The sequence below is a fragment of the Egretta garzetta genome, unplaced genomic scaffold (genome assembly GCF_000687185.1).
Source record: "Egretta garzetta isolate BGI_Z169 unplaced genomic scaffold, ASM68718v1 scaffold321, whole genome shotgun sequence".
Lineage (NCBI taxonomy): Eukaryota > Metazoa > Chordata > Aves > Pelecaniformes > Ardeidae > Egretta > Egretta garzetta.
In genome coordinates, this window is record NW_009258756.1 from 2,117,546 (window position 1) to 2,140,983 (window position 23,438).

At 39.8% G+C, this 23,438-nt stretch overlaps 1 protein-coding gene across 1 annotated transcript in view; it reads right to left on the minus strand.

Moving 5' to 3' along the window:
* Positions 1-12,662: 12,662 nt before the first annotated feature.
* WASHC3 (WASH complex subunit 3) overlaps positions 12,663-23,438 on the minus strand; it is a 17,679-nt gene continuing 6,903 nt past the window's right edge. The window contains exons 5-7 of the mRNA XM_009649263.2: positions 22,693-22,803; positions 18,672-18,736; positions 12,663-15,660 (exon numbers count right to left, since the gene is read on the minus strand). Coding sequence (XP_009647558.1) covers positions 15,576-15,660; positions 18,672-18,736; positions 22,693-22,803 — 261 coding nt within the window. The 3' untranslated portion in view covers positions 12,663-15,575. The remainder of the gene's footprint in view (positions 15,661-18,671; positions 18,737-22,692; positions 22,804-23,438) is intronic.

Here is a 23,438-nt window from a genome sequence, read left to right on the forward strand (position 1 = left end):
ATTTCTGCCTTTCATATAGGAGCCAAATTGGAGCTATAAGTTGTCGTAATTTCAGTTACAGTTTGGAAAAGTGATTCCCAAGCAGAGTTTGCGGACCACTAGTCATCCACAGCAGTCCTCAGAACCCCCGATGCTCCGTGCTCCTGGCAGACAAAATCTGACAATAGTTCATTGCTTTAACTTTTAAAATTATTACTGACTTGGAATTATTTTCCTCTCAATTCTTTTTCAGAAAAACAAATTCTTTCTGCAGCCATTTAGGTATTACACTGAGTTTGGTCTACAGCATGTAGTTTAGGAAGTGTGGGGTTTTTGTCCCTACTAGGTAACTAGCAAATTGCCTGAGGGAAATTTAGAAACAGGATACATTTTTCAAGGGCAACTAATGCTTTACCTGGAGAAAATAGGCTTCATTTTGCACTGTCTACACAATTTCTTTAAAAAAAATGGGTGAAAGTTTACATAGCGTATTTCCAAAAGGTTAATATGCTGACAGATCAGTAAATATAAAAGCTGAAATCAAATGAGAACTTGAGTAATTCACTCCATTTGACTGGAAAGAGAATTTGCTCTCTGAATGCTTGCCTTTTTGCAAGTTGGAGGGCGGTGGGGTTATTTTCCGAAGGTTTGCCGGCACATGAAGGAGGACAGGTGTTTCCACGTCTGGCCAGCCCAACAGTGGCAGGAAGGATGGAACCACGCTACATTTACTTTATCTTACCTCACCAAAACAAAGTTTCAGCTGTGGTTTTAAAGAAGCAGAAAACATGCGCGGCCAGCAGCAGCAGCTGAGGAGAACCAGAGAAGAGGGCAGTCCGCTGTGGGGCAGAGGGGTACATGGGTTTGTCTCCAGCGGGCGCCTATAAAATGGTGGTCAGGAGAGACACCCGCGGGCCCCCGGCTGGCAGAAAAGTTCATGCCGTTTGTGAAAGCTGAGCACAAGGGGGACAAAATCCCAAACAGGGGCCATTGCGATACACCATGAAGAAAAAAGCCAACCTTCGTTCCTGCTGCCCTCACCCAAACTTCAGTTCATTGCCATGATAATCCTGGCATGCGAGAGAATATTTCCCCTATAACCTTCCATTCTTGTTCCTGCTTGCTCAGTTTTCGGAGCCTTGCTGACAATGCTTAGCCTGGTTAAGTAGCGCGACTCGGCTGTAAATCTCAGGTACAGGTCTCCTCTCAGCCAGTGAGACCCAATGGCAGCTAAAGCTCTGGCAGCTCCCTGCAGCCTGCCTCCAGGAGGACTCCGACTTTTCCTGCCTTTGGTGGATTGAAATCAGTGGGAGGCAATTATTGTTATTTTTAGCAGAAAGCAGAGTGCAGGAACCATAAACTGGCTGGAAAGGTCTGAAATGTGGAAAAATCTGAAATTATACAAAGGCTTGTTTTCGGTCTTCATTTATTACCATAAAGCAGCAAATCTTCCTATCGCTAAAGCTTTCTTACTGACTAGCCTGCCACATTGCTGTTGGCACCGCTCACCGCAGGTGTCCTCGATCCAAGGTTTGTATCTGTGATTCAAACAGTAACAAAGGAATAAAAATATTTTGAATACCAAATTAGTTTGGACTGAATGTGATTTTTGAGCACTTTTGGACTGTTTGCCTTTAAAAGAAGCAACAAAGAAGCAAAAAAAGAAAAAAACCCTCCACCTTTTAAATTTAGCTTTCTGCACTAAGGTGATTAACTCTCTGCCATCCCACTCCCCCCAGTCACCCTGTGTTTTTACTCTAGTATTTGTATTACCACTTTGAGAATAAGTTCCTCATGATTTTGCTTTGTGGAAAACTAAGCGCCAGCTTTAAAGCTTCTACAGTAAGTTTTTATTTATGAGTCATTTGTACCAAACCCAGACACTTTTGGAACTGTATGCTGCCAAGTCAGGACATCTAAGGAAAACAAAACTGAAAATTTAACATTAAATCTTTTTAAAGTTCCTCACAATGATCTGACGGCAGAAAAGCTTCTGCCTCTCGTGATATTTAGAATTTCATATTTTGTCATATATTCACCTACCTGTATTGAAACAGTCAGACGTGATAATTTCTGGTTAGGTAGGATGTCTGTGCTTTTGCAAGTTTAAGCTTTATTATACTTGCTAGTTTAAAACAGGTGATGCCAAGCAAATTTTTGGAGCAGTCACCCCTTTGGCCACGCATACGTGTGTAACGATGTTTAGACAAAGCTTTTCCCAATGGGAGCTCATACTTTCTGCGCTACCCGTACCTATTGGGGACCTTAAAGGACATTTATCATGCTGGTCTAAGTTGCGCTCTCTCTTTCTGCCTTGCCATGATGAGTACATGATCGGAGCAAGTGATGTCAAAACCCAGAAAGTTCATACCTGCAACACACCGTTACATAGTCCTGCTTTTTCCTTGGGTCTTTTTCTCCCATGTGTAAAAATCATCTTCCGCATAGCCAAGAAAAGGAACAAATGCAATGATCAGTAGAACTGTGTCAGTCGGAATTGACTTCTAGCGTGCAATTCAATCCACCCTTTTGCAAGTACAAGTCTTTTTACTGCAAGGATGCTAGGGAAGTTAATAAGCAGATGTTACAGATCTTATGCTGATGATGTTAATAAAGGCTAGAAAGATGTATGGCTTTTCAAATAGGCAAAATCACGTAACATGGTATTTCCTTTTTGCATGTTTTAAATATGAGACAAAGTACGGGCTCTCTTGATCATTCAGTTCTTCCTTGATTCTTCTGGGTTAAGCACCAATTAATCTAAAAAGCTATGTATGTAGAACAAATAGGAGTCTCTCCACTCCTATTTTTAAATTTAAGACAGGATTGGGATGAAAAAGAAAGCCGAAACATCTCACGGTATAACATAAAAAGAACAAAATACATCATATCTTCATTAAGGCAATCTTAGCAGCTTTAAGCAAATATTTCTGACTGACCATAAAGATTTGTAATATTCCAAAGGGAATGTGAAAAAAATCATTGTTTTAAAGTTTCATACAAATCAATTATACCTCCTTCCAAGTACTTTGAACTCTTCCAAAATCAGAAAACTGGTTAAAAAGTGTTCTTTCCAGATCTTTCAAACATTTGCTTTGTCAGACAAATTGAACTCACTTGCTGGACACGAAGTATCTACACAAACATAGATGAACATTTTTGCGTTTGAGGAATTAACGCTGTTGCCCCCCTAGAGCTCAAATGAATGATGCCAGAGTCACACTGGCTGTTGGTTTACCAGCTTGCTTGTTTGTTTGTGTGTTTTGTTTTTAGGGAAAAATGAACTTTTAGTATTCTGTGGTTCCACCTAACCGATTAGACAAAACCTGCTACCGTGTGGCCCATACGTCACCACTTCTGTGTTTTATTATTTGCTACTATCTTTTTTTTTCGTTAGGAATCCAAGTCACTAACCATGCTAGATGGAAAAATACAAGTTTACTGAAGGCTGCAACCGAGTTTTGACTCCGAGGAAATGCAGTTCTAGCTCATTTCCTCAAGTGCCTGCCTATACATTTGGGGATGGCCAAGATACACAAGTTATACCATTCAGGCATTCTCCAGACATTCAAAGTGGGATGCAATTTTCTTTAATCCTAGATTTGCCCGCTTTTCCACTTCGCCAGCCAAAATAACGTGTTTAGAGGATGCGTTATAGGTGCCTGTGGCAACTGGGTATGTTTATCAGGGCATCTGTTGTTGCACCTTTTTACTGCTCTGTCAGAAAACTATTTCCTTTTATTACAATTGGAGTTTTCAGTTTTCTTTCAAGAAACCCCTCCAATATTCAGAGAGCCTTTCGGTGCGTGCTATTAGTGCCAAAAAATAAAGTTTTACCAGACCTCTTCCCAACATCTAATTTATATGCACCACTGCCTATTTTTTATTAGGTGTTATTTGGTATCTTTTCCACACTATCCCTCCCCACACAAGAAGAATGCGTCAACCCTTTTCTCTTAGTCTCTGCTGCTTATACGTATTAACATTTCAAGCCAAAATTGGGCTTTGCAACCGTCATGCGTTTTTTCCCATAAACATGCCATTGTCAGTTTTAAAGCTACCTGTGCAACAGCACAATCTGAGCCTCCTCTGCAAGTGCTCTGACATTTGTGTTTTAATTTTGAAGTTAATGCTCCGTATTCCCATAGGAAGCCTCCCATTTTGTTATCTTTCCTGGGCAGCAGTGCAGGGCATGGCTTTTGCACATGGTGCTCTGATGCTTTTATGCTGAGGGGAGCTCAACAGAAAATGTTGTAGCAGAAATGGCCAGGGAAATCCCTGCTGTGGGCTGCTGCACAGGTCCTGCGTCCCTCCCACTCTGGCACGTTGTGATGCTGGGCTGGGTGCTACCATGGGCACTGTCCCCAGTCGGCACAAGGGGGAAATGGGCTAGCAAAGATTTCACTGAAGGTTGTGAAGTTCTGGTGGGCTGGACCTCACTGGGAGGAGAGAGATGATCAAGAAGGCCAATCACTGGTCTTGGAGCTCCTTGAGAAAACCGTCAGATCTGATTTTCTAGCTTGACTTCAGACTTTCCTCCAGACTACGAACATGCTTGGTGATCACTGGACTGTGCAACGGCCAGGGTGTTTGTCTCTGGACCCGATCCTGAACTGCAAACTCAACGTGACCTCAAACCTGTCTCATCACTATGAACTTGCCCGTTGATCTGGACACTTGGTCAAACTTGGTTCCCGTCACCGGACCCTCTCTTGCCCTTGCTGCTCCCTGACAAAGGCTTTCCCCTCTGATCTAACCACAAGGATGCTTGAAGCCTCTCAAAAATACAGTTTTTTTAAAATACAGAAAAAAGTGACTGATTTTTTCTCCCTAACTTTCTCAAGAAGACATTTGGAACGAAACTTTTCAGAAATCATCCCAAGCAGGGGACCTGGTCTGGAAGGTTTTGCCCCAATGGTTGAAACGTGGCAAGTCTAAAAATCTGCTCTAAGTGGCTCTGAAATTTTTACAAATACTTCTGTGCCATTTTGCAAGAAAGGGATGCAGGGAATGAGGAGAAGCATGGAAAGAGGGGACTGAGCAAGTCAGTGAGGCATCGTGAAGGAGCCAGGGGAAGCAGAAGGAGCAGAAGGTCAGTCTTTCCTCTCCGGGAGCTCCAGATATTCCTGTGAAAGAAACATGAGCTGAAAATTGTCTCAAGCTGCTGTAACCAGCTCAGATTCACCGTCACGGTGTAAGAGAGCAGGCAGGAATTTCAAGTGGCATCTTGACTGGTTGCACTCAGAGCTGACATTCTTTTGGGAAATACGGATGAACCCTCTGGTTTAGAGCACTATTACTCCTGCTATTGCCATGGGATTGTTTATGCAAACAAATGTCATGCAGAAGGGATTTAGAAGGACCGAAAAATATGACAGCCCATGAGTCAAGACACTAAACTGGGTAGTAGAAGCGGAAGGGAGTTTTAAGTCAGACTCCTTAACTTTGTTTAAGCTCAGTGACTGATTTAACTATGGGGAAAAGAAAGCCTTTGTTAATGATCTAATCCTTAGCCTTTCACTGAAAAAGCTTGTGCATATAACATACCAAAATCACAGAGCAACACTGAGAAATACTAGCCCTGGTGTTTCTTATATTGGCACGTCACGTGCAAGTAAGTGTGTCATCCTTGCAGTAAAATGGAGCTGATAGTGCTTAAAGCAGCTGTAACTTTCCCCCTCCCCATGTACTGGAGAACCAAAACCTGGAGACATCCCTCTTGGAAAACTAAACATTTTCAAAAATACTTACTTTTCTGTGTTCTGTTCAGCAAATTTGGGGGGTTTTTTGGTTGTTTTTTTTTTTTTTTTCCTTTCTTCTTTCCTTTCACATGCAGCACAGACCATTAACAAGGAGAATTACAGGTTGTTTCCTGAGAGTAATGATCCAGGAGAAGAGGAAAGGGACGGCAGCCTTAGGATGTTTTCTATTTACAAATCCTAACCAAGAGGTTTCTGTTCCCTCTCATGCAACTTTACAAAACTGTCTTGAAAACAACAACCAAGCCACAAAATTATTCAGCTACTACTTCTCCAACATTACTATGAAATAATTCTGATATTGCACACCCGAGTGTTTTGGGCTTTGGGCTTGGTTTTTTTTTTCACTTGTGTTTTGTTAAAGAATGATTTTTGTAAGGCTGACCTAATGTATTTGTGATTTCCCTCTGGGACTCTTGAATGGAAGTGCTAGGGAGGAGAAAAGCTTTTATGTGGCTTTCCCTTCCCCATTTCTTCTTTGCTGATCTAGAACCATCTGATCTTGGCTTGTGCCTAAAGGCAAATAGACCAGGGCTGTAACTGCGGTGTAATGGTTTCAGTGATTTTACAGAATAAGGTTTCATCACAATGTTCCCCCTTCTTCCCAAATCTTGAGTAACAAAAAAACCATAAACCAAAGAAAAAACACTTCAGAGCAAGGTGAGGAGAAGCCAGGAAATGGTTTGTGATGGCAGGAATTAGGGGAACTTAGTTGAAATGAGGGATGGTAATGTGTATTGCTACCACTCTGCGACTTAATGAACTTCAACAACAAGCCGGAATATTTTTAAAGGCCCTTGGGACAGCAGAAAAGAGAATTTCTGATCTCTGAAAACACCAAGGAAGTTTTACAGGTTTTTTTTCCATCAAATTACCAGCTGCTACGGTTAAAAACAAATCCTGCCATCATCTATTTTGTTAATTCTTTGGTTTTTCAGAAAAAGAGTGTAACTTGTAGACCAAAACCTTATGTAGGTCACTAAGGTTGCATAAAATACTGTGTAAATGCTGTCATAAAACCAAACAAAGCAAAATTATTCTGCCATAAATAACATGTGGTTACCATTTGTTTACAATTTAGTCCAGCTATCAAAACAAGCTAAACATTTTGATAAATGGTTCACAGTCATTTTGTAAGGAACACAGATTAGGGGAGGTATAGCCAACATCTGCACTTCTAGTGTCAGCAGTACTGCTGAGCCTCAGCTCCCTCTGCCTGGGCAATACGCGAGCTACCAGAGCGCTCCGGGGTCAAGCTACACGGGCTGGTCATATATGCTGCTCGCCGTGCTTTCCGCTTTTCCATCCTAATATTTTAAAAGGAAAGAAAGAAATGCAACGAATTCCCCCTTTGTTCCATTTCGTTCTTTATGAAAGGAAGGATCTATGAAGAAGAGTGGGATTTGGGGTTGACAACACATCATTTTCTTGGTACACAAATGACTTAAGATCAGCAATTGTAATTTGTCTGGAGGATAAACACGGAAATATTTTGCACTAAAAAGCTGTTGGAAGTGATGTGCAGAGGGGGAATGTCTGGTTGCCTGTGGAGGCCGAAGGGAGGCTTGCTTCAAAGCCAAGTTTCAAATATCATCTGTTTTCACTATAACACTATGTAACAAAACAAGCCTCAGTAAAATTTTCATTTAAGTGGGAGAGAATGTAATTGCTTTGCTTTTTCTCACTGTCATCTCTCCTCTAATTCAGAAAGATATTTGAAGGAATTTTGTTTGCTTGGGTCTTGGACATAAATAAAGAATGTGCACTGCTCAGGAACAGATGAAGTGTTGCAAATTGGAACTAAAAATGTAAACACGTTGGGAAGTTAGGAGCGTGTCTGTGAAAATGTGTACGTGTGGATGCATTTTTTTGTGAAGTGAAAGAGTTTATATAATAAAAACTTTCAAAATGTCAGGATAAAGACTCTGTCCATAATAAAGGTAACCATCAGCGAATGCTTTTTTCTCCCCTGTTCACTGTGTTTTCGTATATAGGCTGGAGAAAAAGAGGTCAAGCAAAACTTCTGTGTGAAGACTGGCACTAAAGTGAATCTGCTACGCAAACCTAGAATCAGAAATGCTGTCTATCTTCTAGCTAAGTATGAGGCGCACGTGTTATTGGGGAAAGGACATAAACTGCATCGGTGGACAATTGCTTGCAACTGACAGATACAGAACCTGGAAGGCATGAACAAAATGACCGCTGGTCCTAAGTTTCTCTCTTATGGCAGGGATCTGATACTCTCGGCAGGTGATTCCTGTGTGATAAGGAGTCTCACACAGAAAGGTTGCGTACTGAAAAACAGCCAAAGGATGGCACCTGAAGTTGCACAGCCAGTACCTGAAGTGATTGTGCGACATTAATTGTGGCTATAGCTTCATTGTGTGAATAAAATGGTAATTACGGTGCCCAACAGAGACATACTAAAAGCTAATGAAAAACATGTAATGACCTCTTTTAAAAAAGGAAAAAGGAAGCCCTCTCGGGGGAAGGTGGGGCTCACGGCTCCTGAAGTCAGGTTACTGGGTGGGCAGAGCCCCATTGTACATAGTCTGGCAAAGCCCGCTGCCGACAGCGCGTCCATCACTTATCGCGCTGCCCTAGTGAAGGCTCCTAATGAAAGAATCCAGTGTCAAATAGTTGGGCAAGATTGAGCAATTCAGTCAGTCCCCGGGAGAGGTGAGATTAGCAACACACTGTGCAGCAGCCAGCTGGGGCCTGATGATGGGTAGCTGTACTGTGTGCTGCTGGTGGCTGAGGCTCATTGTAACGCCTGGGAATCCAAAGGGATGGACGCCCAGGAGAGGCAGATCCCGGAAAAAACAGCTAGTGCAGCGTGTGCCGATATGTATGACGATATAGACACAATAATTGAAAAGAAGAAAACATCCAGGACAGGAGAAAGACAAGTTTGGTTATGCAACCCACTCTGTTTATACGGCCAAAGGGAAGTTTGCACTCCCACCTGATGCTGTGAGGACTGCCTTACACAACACTAGCACAGCATGGCCCACTTGTGAGCACAATATAAATAATTCCCGAAGAGAACTGCCCTATTGTTCCTGTTCTCTCTGCCAAAGCTTCAGTCGCCACAAAAGCATGGCATTTCTCTTCATCCAAGCTGGTCACATTTTGAAATATTTTCTGGTAACTGTATACTTACAGCAAGAACTTCAGGGAAATGAACAGAATTTGATTTCCTAGGGAGTGCGAGCATGTGCCTGACTGGCTTTGATTGCTAAGATGCAAGCTCTACACGTACGTTTGCTATAGCAGGGCTACAGAGCACGGCCTTATGCTCATAAAAATCTGTTGGAGGCAATGGAAACCCTGCTCAGTGAACCTCAGCTTCTAGCTGCTGGGCAGACTGGTTGCCACTGGTCATAAACTCGTCAAAATGTTGTGCTGTTCTGCTGATTGACCCTCTGCCTCAATAAAGAAAACCCAACACCGAGTTAGGGCTGTAACTGGAGAGGTCTAAAGGCTTCTGGCTGATGAGAGGGCCTAACCTTAGAGAAAAAGCGTAAATGGGTACTTTATAACACCTCTTGTTGACATCGATCACTTGGGATCTAAGAAGGCTTCAGCCAGGGCTATAGCCTTTATTCAGCTCAAATACTATTGCATTATCTCTTTTACCCAGCTACTTACTTTCATCAAATCCATAGGGACCCTGATCTTTGAGATGTCTTCCTCTCTCCCCTACCAAAATGTGACTGAAACTAGCCAATAGATTCTGAAAGTTCAGGAAAACTAAGGACAGAAACATGTACAAAGTGATGGTGTTTTCATCGTAAATCAGGCTGAACCACTTTCCACAATTAAAACATTATGCAGAGCTATCATAGAGTCATTCTATAAAATGGAAGAGCTCAAAAGAGAGACTCACATGGTTTTAAACTATGATAATAGGTCAACTCAATGATGTTTGAAGAGCAAGGATGCCAGGCGGCTGAACGAACAATAACAAAGCCTAACATTTACAACAGAAGATGAGGCAGACTCGAAAGCCAAATCAGAGGCAAAGAGAAGTTACAGTCAGAAAAATACTAATAACAACCCCCCGCCTGTGACATCTTAACTGTACCCAGCTGCTTCGAAATTGTCTTCTCGATATACACTTTTGTGCAGGCAGGCAAGCTTTTGACATCGGTTCCCTAAACCACACCAAACACATGATAAAGCATTTATGAACCATTCCACCTAATCCATTATTACAAAAGCACTGGCTGCTGCCTTTTTCACCCTTCGCTTTTGACGATGCCAGGCATCACGCTGGGCAAACAAGACAATGTTGTTCAAGGTTTCTTGGAAAAAATCTCCACTGTTATTGTTTGGCAGTTCCCTAAAAGCACTGGATGGAGGAAAAAGCAAATGGTGAAACAACTGAGAAAGAGATACTCCTTGTTTTCTCTGTTCATCCCCCTTCCTACTTCTACTCTACTTTAAAAGTACGTGAACTGGATCCAGAAGATCAAAGGACCATCTCCACATGCAAAAGTATTCCTTTTCAAAGAACTGTTGGGAAGCAGTGTAGAGACACCAACACCGTAAGATGTCCACTGTCAACAGTTCAGCTCCCGCTGGGGGAGGATTCCCCACACCCGTGAAAAACGGTGTAAACTGTGCTACCAGCAATCACACAAGGATTACGGAATTTGTTGGGAGCATGGAGTCACCTGAACACTAGAGACCATTTGTCTGAAGGCAAAAAGGATAATCACAGTTCTTAGAAGACAGTTATAATTTAAAATGGGCCTTACAAGTTTTTTCCACTGTCCAAATATTCACAGCAGGGTAATTCAAGTGTACTGAAGTTCTCACTCCTACAAGTGACATAAAGGGTAAGGTTTATTAAACAGTTGATGGTAATCACCTACAAAAAGAACTGCTTGTATAAACGTAAAAAATTACTCCCAGATCCCTTTCTTCTGACCTGTCCTTTTCGGTGCTCAGATGCGTGCTCTTTCCAGTAACAGATTGGTCCCAAGCCCAGCATCCACTTCACTGCAACTTCTGATTCCACAGACCAGGACAGAAAGCAGTAATGAAGCTCTAAACGGGATTTCTAGTGTAGAGGGAACGGCATGTCCTCAGATGGGGCAGACAGCTTTCAAGTACAAGCTCATATACTAGAACATACAAGAGCTTGGTAAGAAAAAAGTGTATTACCTAAATCAGAGCATACTATTATTTGCCGTTCCTTTCCTTCAGGCAAAGGGCACCAGTTATGAAGTCTGATGCAAAAATAAAAAAGGTCTGCAAAGTGAATGTTTGTTCAGAATTCTCCTTTCCACCCATTTACCTGAAGATGGGAAATAGGTTGAATGAGAAAATAATCCACTTCTTTAAGGTCAAGACACTGACTGAAACAACTTAAAAAGAAAAAAGCAAACAAATAAAACAGGGTGTTTCATGCTACAGCTGTCCTCACCCAATGACCGACATTTTAATTTATAGCCATTTAAACTTGTTTCCTCAAAATGAGTATGAGACACATCCCATGCTAAGCTCATTTCTGTCACTCATTTTCTGTATGGCATGGGGTACGCTATTTTAATTTTCTGCTTTGTTTCCCTCATAATGCACAAGCCCAAGGAACTCCCTTAAAGCAGTATTAGCAGAGCTAGAGAGTCAAACACAAGGCAGGAATATCCAGCACTTCCCGAATTAATGTAGATGTTTTTGGAAGCACTAACAAACTTGTAATTTAGCACTGAACATCAATCTCTGCTCTGAGCTGGAGCAAAACCTTGGTGGCCAGAAAAGGGACTGCCGGAGCACTGTGGTTCTCCTCACACCTTCCGCTAAGATATTGGTTTTTACTGGGGACAGAACTGCCAGACTGAGCGAGCCACAGGCCTGAGCTGATGTGGCGGGGCCCCCCCTGCCTGCGGTCCCCGTCTTGCCTGTGAAGTGGTCTGAACGGAGACACCATCACGTGAAGTACCAGGAGATGCTTTGGGCACTAGTGCGGGCATTTGGCCTGCAGTTATCTCAGACAAGAGGTTGCCAAATTTTCTGAAGAGTAGGAAAATACACGTTCTGTTTTGCAGACAAATCCATTGCAATGCCATAACCTTGTATGGGCTTTTCAGAGATAAACCTGGATTCCCAGAAAGCTTTAGACCACGATGAATTTCAGTTTCTTGCTTCGTAACATTATGGAAAGGAAAATCGACCTGATCACAAGCAACTCAAAGTGCTGATCTTGGTGATATTCTCTTTTTCCAAGTACAGGCTATAGCTTCTTATGACCTTTTCTTCACAGAATGTCAAACTATACACTTAGTCACTGGTGTAAATAACACACACTGGAAAGAAAAACAAGGGAGAGGAAGAGACACAGCTTGGAAAAAGAACCATCAATTTTCTTTTCAAATGTAGCTGAACAGGAGAGTTGAGAGGGAACAGATTAATGATTAAGAGGGCTAAACGAGGACTTCAGTATAAAGTTATTATCATGTCCAGATGTTGTTTTTGCCTTTGACAGTTGCTTGAGGTTTCACTTACATAAATGCAGATATGCATCTATTCTTAAGGCACCTACATGCATTTAAAATGCCTGTAATAACTTTAAGAAACAGACCCTTATACATTCTGCACTCCAGTCCACCTGCAAAATGAAGAGAGTGATGGGGTAAAAAAAAAAAAAGTTTGTTTAAACATTGAGTACATAATTTACTAACAGTACATAATTAACAGACGCATTCAACAGTTACTCCAGCAACAAGCTGAAGTAGTTCTCATGCGTACAAATTGCAATATTGCTCCAGATGATGATTTTAAATCTATGCAATATTTGGGTATATTATATGTATATGACCAACACCTCTTAATGTATACTGCAGCTTTTAAAAGTTCATTGCTGTTGGAAGCTTTTTAAAAATAAAAGTAACTTAAAAATGGACTTTTTCCCTTGAAAGTACTACGTATATCTGATTACTGCGCAGCCAAGTTGAAATACTCCCTCCATCTGCTATGCCAAAACAGATGGCAAATAATGAGCAAGTTGGAATATTGTCTGCTTATAGTATTTAGCTTGCGGTTAAGGACTTTCCAACTTTCTGGGCTAGCACCATCTTGCTACAAAACTGCTGTAGATCAAGGAGGACTAGCACAGCTGACATAATTCAGTCTCAAACCAACCTTCCCATACTTAATAGCTTCTTGTGTCAGCATGTGTCCTAAGCTGAAACATCTCAGATTGAACTTGGCTGCAGCCTCAAGAGTACAGGGATGTGTTTAGCAGATGAGACTGGCAGGAACAGCGGAGCTTAATGCGGTCAGAGGTTCCGAAGGCAGTGGAAGCATTATGGCTGCTGAAGGTAAAAAGGGAAGTTTTTATCTTTGTCTCCCTGGTTCCTCACAGTTCAAGCACTTGGATACTTTACTGTGCAGCGGAGCCACCACTCAAGTGGAAGTGGAGACGAAGTGGCAAGGTTTTTTCTGAACGGTTCTGCAAGCCTACCAAGACTGCACTATTCCAAAGTAAAGAGCTACCCTGAAAAAAACCCAACTAAGTCTTAAGCAATTAAATTCAGCATGTCTCCTAATGAAATTGTTATTCTGTGACATATGTAATTACCAATTAATCGTCCCTCATTTTAACAAGCGACAGTAGGCTAAAGGCTTTCTTTTTCATTCCACGTAAAAATACATCCATAGTGGTATAAAAGACAATTGATTTTAGGTTTTTCAGACTAAAATTACGCAAAAACCTTCTTCAAAATGATAAACAATAGGAGTCCTACCTCCTTAAATGTGTTTTAGTAACCTTGTTTATTTCTTTATAAAAATAATTAACTACTCTATCTCAAGTTAATTCTTTAAATCACGCTACTTCCCCACGCAGTTTAATATCAGTTCAAGAGTATCAAAGATACAGTCCAAATTAATTGCAGTCTTCCTCCAATTTTCTTGTTAGAATAGCAGCTATGGGATGTGCAGTTCTCCTCTAGCCAGAGGGCTAATATTGCTTAGGTTAAACTCCAATCCGCTGTTTTCAAAACTCTCCCCTTCAGCTCGCAGATCGATGCAACTTCAGCATAGCTAACTCTTGGAGAAACATGAATTGCAGAGACTTCAGAAGAATTTTCATTATCTTGTTTAAAACAACACATGAGAGTAAAATAGAACAACTTTGGTTTACAAAACATAGCTTTAATTATACAGATTGCCTCAATGCGTTTTCAAATATAGATTTCAAAAAGTCACCAGTGCTTTAACATATGCTTTCTGCAATAACATCGTGACATTTACTTTTGAAATACTTATTGCTAATATGTTAGTATTTGTCAAGTTTTACCAAGTGTTAACTATTGAGTATTTTTGTTTAAGTGTCCAATAACAATTAACTCATTACTGAAATGCCATCTCTAGACATTCTCTAGTGCATATATGCTTTCGTAGGGATTCAGGCATTATTCTGGTTTATGGGTTATGAAGAGCTTAAGTATGTTTGCTAGACTCTGGGGGGAGCCATGCTTAAGTTACAGGAAAAAAAGCAGCTAACCCTACTGAAGTGGCATAAATAACTAAGAGAGAAGATAATGACTCGGTCATAAAAGCTAACAAATTTATACACTTAGAGCTTCAGTTTTAGTCTTTTTCTTGGTCTCAGGAAGAATGTAAAATACCAGAAAGTGTATGATTGCCTGGCCCACAGCATTCTGGTATAATCACAATAATCTGGGGAATTCAAATAGATTGCGAAGAATTTCATGTGGAACAAATTATATTAAAGAAGATTCTTTAATGAAATGTCATTTCTGACTCATGGAGTAGATTAAGTACTTCGGAGAGAAGTCTTCAGGGCCAGTCAGACTCCAAGTAGATTTCTTTCTACCTCAAGAGGTCGCAAGGTGGCTTTATCATTATACAAACTGAATTTCGGTTTCTTTGCTGAAACTATCAGCAACAGCACCAACTTGGAGGTGATTTCTTATCCTATGCAAACTGCTGGGCCACAGCTCCTTTCGAATAAGCCCAACAGCAGTCAGCAAGTGGTTTCTACTGACCCACGTGACCGTGAACAAGCAGTGAGAATCCGGTATTCCTTAATAATCTCCCAGGCACTTGCTTCTTTCACAGTGTCACTTTCAAACCAATCTTAGCTTTCTACACCACTGTAACCTGAATTTGATAAATCAACTCTTCCACAGAGCAGGAATTTCTTTAACAACTTTGTACAGACCCTAACATGAAATCAAATAGCAGTACATAGCTTTGAAAACAGATTCAGATTGGTTTTTAACGTATTTTTCACTTGTATTTTAGTTTCTTTCAGAGCAGAGTGTCAGTAATTTGCAATCACCATAAGATAGCTGACTTCTGTGTCATTCTTGTTGCGTCACTTGAGAACATAGCGTATTAGAAAAAAAATATAGTTCATCAGATTACAGGTAAACAACTTCATTTTGAAAAGTTACTTTACCTGTATGTTATGGGACAGAAAGAAGGCAACTTAGGTTAAAAGAAAAATAAAAAATAGAAAAATCCAATAATGACCAGAAAGCAGTCTAAGAGACCTGGAGGTTTAGAGGTGCAGAATTTTTAGAGTTTTTCAAAGCAATTTCAGAAGAATGAGAAAGGAATCTGAAATGATGCAGCATAAAAACTTCAAGGATCTCACGACTAATTTTCATGGTGGAAAGGTTCAGGTTGAAACACGCTGCCTGTTCAAACTTTCTGGGAGAGAACACGGAGGATCTTAGTTCTTAAAAATGCTGTCAGATAAACCATGTCACCCACGTGACCCACGCAAACCCATTGTCTGCTAAAGCTGCAAACGCATTAGCACTTAACAGAGGTTTCCAAAGGCCAAAATCAGTCTCTTCAGTCACTAAATGAAGATTCACTATCAGAACTGTCTTCTGCATTCCCATCATCTCCCCAGGCAGGCACAGGGGCATCTGGGGTCCTGCAGGCAACAAAAACGTTGTAGGTTGTAAATCCTAAAAGGCACCTGAGAACACAAGCAACTCAGCACATAACGCTAACGTCCTTCCACTCCAACTGCACGCGCTTTATATCCGCAACATTTAACACATGAACTGTTTACGGTTTACAAATGCACACCTTATTGGTACTGCTTCACCTACAACTGAAAGATAAACACTAGAAACTGTAACTCACTGGACATAAAAACTCTGTAGACATCGGTTTGAATGCACGCCTTTGAGGTTATCGGAAATAATGACAGATCACTGAGAAGTGGCAAACACTTGTATAGAGAGTTGAAAGCAGGCAATACTGATTAATTCGATTTTTTTCAGTCTTCAGAGGTTCTAGGGCTGAAAGGAACATGCTGTACACCATTAAGCAGTGTAAATAGTACATGAAAAAAATAAGACAGGAAATGAACAATATTGTATCCAACTAAAACTGCAGGGATAATTTAGAGAAGCAAAAAAGAATTACTCAGAGTGGAATTTGGCTAGAACACTGGGTTAAATTTGACATGCAAGAGCAGCCATGGGATTTTTATTGACTATAAATGATCAGATCTCTTGTATTTAGTTTTGAAGAGAATATTTAAGATGTATCTTAACATCATGTCAAAACATTTGCTCAGGGAATCTACTGGGAATGAAGGGGAGAGAAGCATGCTGCCTAAAGACTTAACTAACACTACTGACTGAAGATGCTGGCTCTCCCTGGAGTCTCCCTCCTAAGTATGTAATGAGTTTGACAACACAGGCAAGACTGAGCTTGGTGAATTCTGAAACCAAGGTAGAAAATATACAGGCAATTATACTTGGGGAAAGGGAAGCATGATCTTCACAGGAACTACCCTCCTGCTCTCTTTGATAAAATACTACATTTTAAACTAAGCTGACAATCATATTATTTGTCCCGATGTTATTTATCTTGGGGCTACCCCTGAGTGTCATGCCACAGAATTTCTTTTCCAACTTTAGTTCTGTTTATTATAATTTCTCTGTTGGAAATCCCTAAGGTACCTTTAAAGCACTTCTAAACATTTTGGGTGCAAAAATGAGAAGTGCGTTGAAGAACTGTAAGAGAAGCTTCTCCCTCTCCCCTGCACACCTCCAAAATAAATTAAGAAAGCGTTTGCTTTCTCATGCAAATACCACTTCACAATATTATGCCTTGTTGCTGTGGTAATGACAAAACAGAAGAGCAGTGCAAAGACATGTGATCTGGAGAGACCGGTGCAAAAACTCTTCTCTAGTAAGGAGAGGAAGATGGCAATAAATTCTTTTAGTTCACGAGGGCAGGACAAACTCTCCTGGAATTGTAGACAGGCATGAGAGTAAGGATAAGAAACAAAAATTAAAAGTAGGTAAATTGGGAGCTTGATAGAATAGGTAGTTTTCAAACTCTGTAAAAAATTGAGAAAGGAGCAGTAACAGAAGGAGAAGTAAAACAGCCGAAGGAAGAGAGCACAAAAAACTCCATATTATTGGATTTAACATCTCTGCAGCCACAGAAGAACCATGCTCGGTCACTGGCAAGTAGCTGGGAGAGTCTGCAGTAAGCGACTGAGCATACCTATGTACATATGTACATTTTCCTAATTTTCACTGGGACTGAGCGAGCAGGCTTAAGGACCCTGACGACCCAATAAAGGTGGTGTGAACAGCAAGATACATATGAAAGATATGAAAGCAAGATTAAAAGAAAGGTCACCCCTGACTCCTTAAAATATTAAAAAAATATTTCAGATAATACCAGTTCTTTAAAGAGGCATTATGCACCTTGACAGCTTTCTTTTAACCAGGTAGATCTGCTATACAGTTTTCAAACCAAGAACATTTTATAGTAAATCTGCCTAAGCATTAGTGTTGCACAGAATCTTTGAAGATGGACTTCGAGACCGAACCCCAACATATTCCGTAAACCCCAATCCACAGTAATAACTTTTCTGTCTTAACCCAAAACAGACAATCCAAAAGCAGCTACTTTTTTTTAAAAAGCTTTTCAAATTTTAACCTATTATCTTATTAATCTACTACAAAAATCCATCAAAACACAAAGAAATAGCAGCACTTACAGAAAGGTATGGACCAGAAATGCAGATTAAGAAATACAACACATTTAAGACACAGATTGTAAAACCATGTTTGATATCCCTGTCTCAGGTTCTTACAGGTTCTTACTTGTGTTCTTTTTCTTATTTGTCATTCCATCAGTACGAATACTAAATGAGGAATAAGTTTTAGGCTTATTTAGACACCAGGAAGTAGCTGGGAGATAAAGTGACTCAACATACGATGATACTTCAGTTTTCCTATATTTTTATTTAGTTTATTAAACAAGTTGTACACTCCAGCTACTAAGGGAATCTGGAAACAAATGTGTTGTCCCTCATGCATCCACAAAACCAGAGTTTGTCCGTATTACTCTACAATGAGTAGAGTTTCAATTTTCTTATTGAAGTGTTGGAAGAAAATATCTGGGAAAAACCTCATACTCTAAACAGTAGAGTGAAAATGGCTACTGATGTATTATTTGGTTCCTCATCACTAAATACACATTGTCAAATGTTACCTTGTCATTGCTATATCCTTTTCCTCAAACTGTACCACCTCTGCTTGGCTTGGAAGAAGCCCTTCTGTTTCCTCTCAAGTCTGAATGGTAAAGTCCTGCAACTTTCTGTTTGGGAGGGTGCAGTACCTACCCATTTATATTCCAGTCTCTGTATTTCCTGGTCCTTGCCTTGGACTAGACAATACTGAAAAGACAGACCATACTTGAGATTGCACCCCTCCTCCCTTGGTACTGATGGCCCTCTTCAGACCTGTAAAATACTAAAACTGCCTTTCACGGAAGACTTCAAAACTGGTTTTAATGCTGATAATTTAGTTTCACAATGCCATAACAAAAGCTTTTCTAAGCACAATTTTTTCCAAGTTTTTTAAAAATGTGGTTGCATTCCAGCCCTAATGGAAGTTACAAATTACTTACTCAAGAAGATCTGGATTTAGCCCTTCAGAAATCATTTTGTTTCGTATTGCCATTACAGGAACACCCTGTGTAGGAGGAAGAATAATATGAAACCACTGGACACAAACAGGTGAACTAAATTCCACAGGTTCTTGCAGGCTACATTTTCACACAATTTCACTTGTTGAACAAGAACATGGAACAGTAATCTCAGTTGCCATCAATATGAACCTAGAAGTGAGAAATGACTGAGATCAAAGGCCCTTTTAATCCTACTTATATTTATGGCAAAACATCCAGAGGAAGTTGCAGGGAGAATATCAGGAACGGGCAGATATATTTGCAATTCATGCAGACAAACCCAGGGAGCTGAAGTTATGTGTATGGATGGGAATGTGAAGAAAGCACAAAACAGGACTAAGACAGCAGAAAATGGTTGTGCTAGAAAGATGAAGACGACTCAGACAAGCAGAAGGTATAGCCAAAGAGGGAGGAAAAACAAGAAGTGCATCTGCTACAGCTCTGGAAGGATACCTTAAGGCTGTGCTAAAAATCGGAGAAGTGTTTAAAAAGCATGCAGAGAAAGGCAAACAGGACATGAGAACACAACAATTTAAAAGTGATTCCTCTGAATACAAGTGCTTTTACAGTCAGGCTTGAATATTCTATGACTCGCAGGCAGATTTTAGCCAACTATGTACGTGTTAAAAAAAATTCCTTCCTTTCACTGCAAGTCCTTCCATGGTTTCTGCACTTAATTTTATTCAGCAACACCTAAACATCCCCTCATCTTGGATCGCATCCCCAGGAACACGTTGACCCACGTCGCCTTAGGAGATACACTCTAACAAATTGCTCCTATGTTTCCACTAGAGTTGCTCAAGGATGACTTGCTGCTTTGCCATCCCCTGTTGCAAACTATCAGAAACACCACCTGGATCACTGCATGCCAAGACAGGAGGGGAAAAATAAAAAAAAAAGAGGATACGATTTCTGATTTCCAAAGGACAAAGCTACTGGTGGTCTAGGAAAGTCAGGAGAGGTCTCACAACCTAAATGAAAAGTAGCGTAGCATTCTCCTGGCACAGGACAAATATCTGTTGTCCAAAATAAGTAAAATAGTGACAGAATAAAGGGCAGCCATGACCAATGTTCCAGAGAAGCATGTGGTACTACTGACAGTTGCAGTAGCTAACCTGGCAAAGTGAGAGCCAAGCCAGCTATCTTACTGTGTTTTCCTCCTGCAGTTTCACAGTAAGAATCACAATCAAGACTTTTGTTTGAAGATTCAGGAATAGCACACACACAGGTACATAGTTTTAGCAATCTATTAGGCATATTGGCAAAAATGTGACGCACATAGTTGCTTGTAATTGGCTTGTAATAAAGAATTTCTCAGTAATTCACAACTAATGTACATTACAAAGGGGAAAGCATTTGAGTATTTCACAATATTTAAAATATTCCCTTATTCTACTATAGATTTGGACACCAGGGATTATGTGTCTATACACCATCTCGTACTATCTTAATGTACTTTTTTCCCTTGCTTAACTGCTCTTAGGGTTCCTTTACCCAGCTCAGAAGTCACTGATGAAGTGTTTTTGCATCAACTCAAACCATGTGAAAGCCATATTGAGTCAGATCAGGCAAAACAGAACTCTTATTTCCTCTCAATGAAAGGGAGCTTGGCGTATGAACTTCTAAAATTGGACTGGAAACTGTTATGTTTTTACATTCATGCTTGGAGAAGCATTTTATTCCAAATGGTATGCATCAAAACATGTAAGAAAAAAACCTCTCAGTACCCTCATATATCACAGATTTACAAAACTAATCTTAAGTTTAATCAAAATACCCTTTAACCTTTTTTCCTGAAGGAATACAAGATTGTACCTGTATCTGTTCATAATACAACTAGGACATTACAATTACTTCATCTTTCATACTTTTGTAAATTTTAATTTGGAAAATCAGAGCCTACTGTGACCCTAAATTTTACTAAAATAAAACAGACAACTATTTTAAATCTAAACAGTAACTACACTGAGCATACAGGTCCACTGAAATGGCACAGGTCTACTTTTCTGACATAGGAGCCAATCCTAAATTCCCATTGCATTTGTGTCTGCCCAGTTAAGATTTGAAACACTCTGAAACACTACACATTCAGTGCAAGTGTACCCCAGCCTTACTCTCAGCCTGGTCCTGCAGCTCAGGAAATGTGCGGGTCCTTGAGAAGCCACAGTGCAAGTAGCAAGCTTGTTGCAAAAAGGGTTTTGGTTCCCCATAGTGCAGAAAGAGGCCACGTATCACGAGCACTGGCAATTCCTGAAGATCAGCACACTCTCCATGTTTGGTTTTTATTTCAGTCCTCTAAACCAAGGATCAATCTATATCAAGCCCGTCAGTAACTTGGCATCTATGCAGTCATGTTTGGTGTTTAGAATCAAGTAAGAGTATTTGTACTTTAAACATGAAGTTTATCTGACATCGTAGAGTGCTCCTCTCACACTGTCAATAGAAGTGTTCTGAACATCTATTGTAGCAAATATGATACTGCTTTTCTAACATTTGCTTGAATATTATTGTATATTTTTAAAAATATGAATTTAGTATGCGCTACTAACTGCGCTCCATCTAAATGAGTTTGTTACTATTTCACAAAACAGCTATCTTTAAGAGAAATACCTCTTCATGGTGCTAATTCTTAAATACTACAAATATTGTGAGCAATAAATAAATGATCAGTTCAAACAAATCTTCATCTAGAAACTTAATTTGGGCAAATAAATGACATTAACTGAAATACTTGACTGGATGAGAAGACAAGTTTGGCAAATACAAAAACACACATTAATTTGTAGTATGTTAGTTTGACTTTCCTACCACACTGTTTACAACTGGCAGGGGAGTCACCAGGAACTGCCAGTACAAAGGATAAATGTGGAAAGTGAGATCTCACTCCTCTAGCAGCCACCAAAAAAAAAAAAGTCAAAGTAATTAGACCATCCAGCACTTTCACATCCACTTTGAAGTCTGGCATTAAATCAACAGACTAACGTAGTGTTCTACTCTCTGCTACTACCCCACTGCTAGGTTTTCCAAATGGTCTGTAATAAGCTACCCATAAAGTGCCAATTTGTGATTCAAATGAAAAATAAGGTCTGGAACACATTCCAAGGTACCAAGCACACCAATTGTAATAATTGCTCTGAAGAGGGAGTGAAACCATGAAGTTAAACATAAGCAACATTTTACTAATACTATGACACAGTCATTTTTTCCAGAATTATAATATATATTTTAGAGGAAAATTTCCACTGATAGCTTGAAAATAAAGACACATTTTTTTGGTCGTTATTCCAATCTCATCTTTAATTTTGTGGATGTTAAAAAAGAGCTCTTAGAAAATGTCACCAAGAGTCTCCCATTCACCTTTTCACTCCTTCATTAGTTTTCACACATGTAAATATCGAGATTACATTCATTTATTTCCTACTTATCTGTAGAACAGCCCACAGATAAAAAGATAAACAAAACCTGCATCACAAATAACAGGAAACAGAAGTGGAACCAAGTAGTAAAGCAGTTCTTTTGTCTCTATTTTGAACCCTACAGAAATAGCGAATACTCCTCCTAGTCTGTACTAGCAAAGCTGCATTTTGTACCCTATGACAAAAGCAAACTGTAATCATGTCTGTGTATAGGGAATGACACCTATTCTCCAGAATAACTACATTTTCAGTGGCATCTTCTGTGACTCTGGCTAATATCGCTCTGCATTTACCCATCTTCACACCTTCAGTTCCCAAGTATGTTGGCAGACTTTTGCAGAAAGATCTTGCCTGAAGCTGCCTGAGGGAATACATTATATCAACTCACTTATTAGAGAAGATGTGCTAGACATACTGGGATGTTACCCTATAAAGATTACCGATGCAATATATGTCTTCAGACATTTAATGATCACTTACAGTGGTGAGCAACATTCCACCTAAAAGTAATGGTGTACCAATGAATGATAACGGAACTGACTTACCACTTGAACCATTTTGAGATATCTGGCATATCTAGGATCCTTGGCCACAGTTCTGACATTTTCTGTTACGACCTCCGTTTTCGGTAACCCTTCTTCATGTATATTGTTCTGCTGTATACAAAGAAGATAATGCTTTAATGGTTAGGTACGCAGACCAGAAGGATGGACAGATCTCAATCCATAAAATTTGTAATTTAAGCGTAAAGTGCAACTTTTCTTACATCAAGATTATTCTGATCTACACTCACAGTATTAGAGATTTTCCAGATGTACGAATACACAAAAACCAGCTCTTTCATTACTGAATGTTACAAGTGTGACTTTCTACTTTCAGTCATAATTTGAAGTTATTGCACAATACTTGAAAAAAAAAATTAGCCTATAATAGCCTTGTTAATTTTGTTGTATTTAATGAACAGAATGAACAGAAATTTAAGTGCTCACTTTATATAAAATAATTTTTTTAAGGATTGTATCTTTGTATCTCCCGTAACGATCCACTGCATTTTTTCCTCAAAATATTTGATTCCCTAAAAAATGTTTCATACAGATGACACAACTTTAAAACTATACTTTTTAGTATAAACCATTGACCTAAAAGATAACATAATGAAAACAAAGAATCCTTGAGACTAACTAAAAAAATGAAAAATTACAAGAAGCTATAGTGCTATTTAAAGAACAACAGAAAACTGCATATTTGCTATTAAACTAACCATTTGAAAGTAGCTTTGGAAATGTCCTTT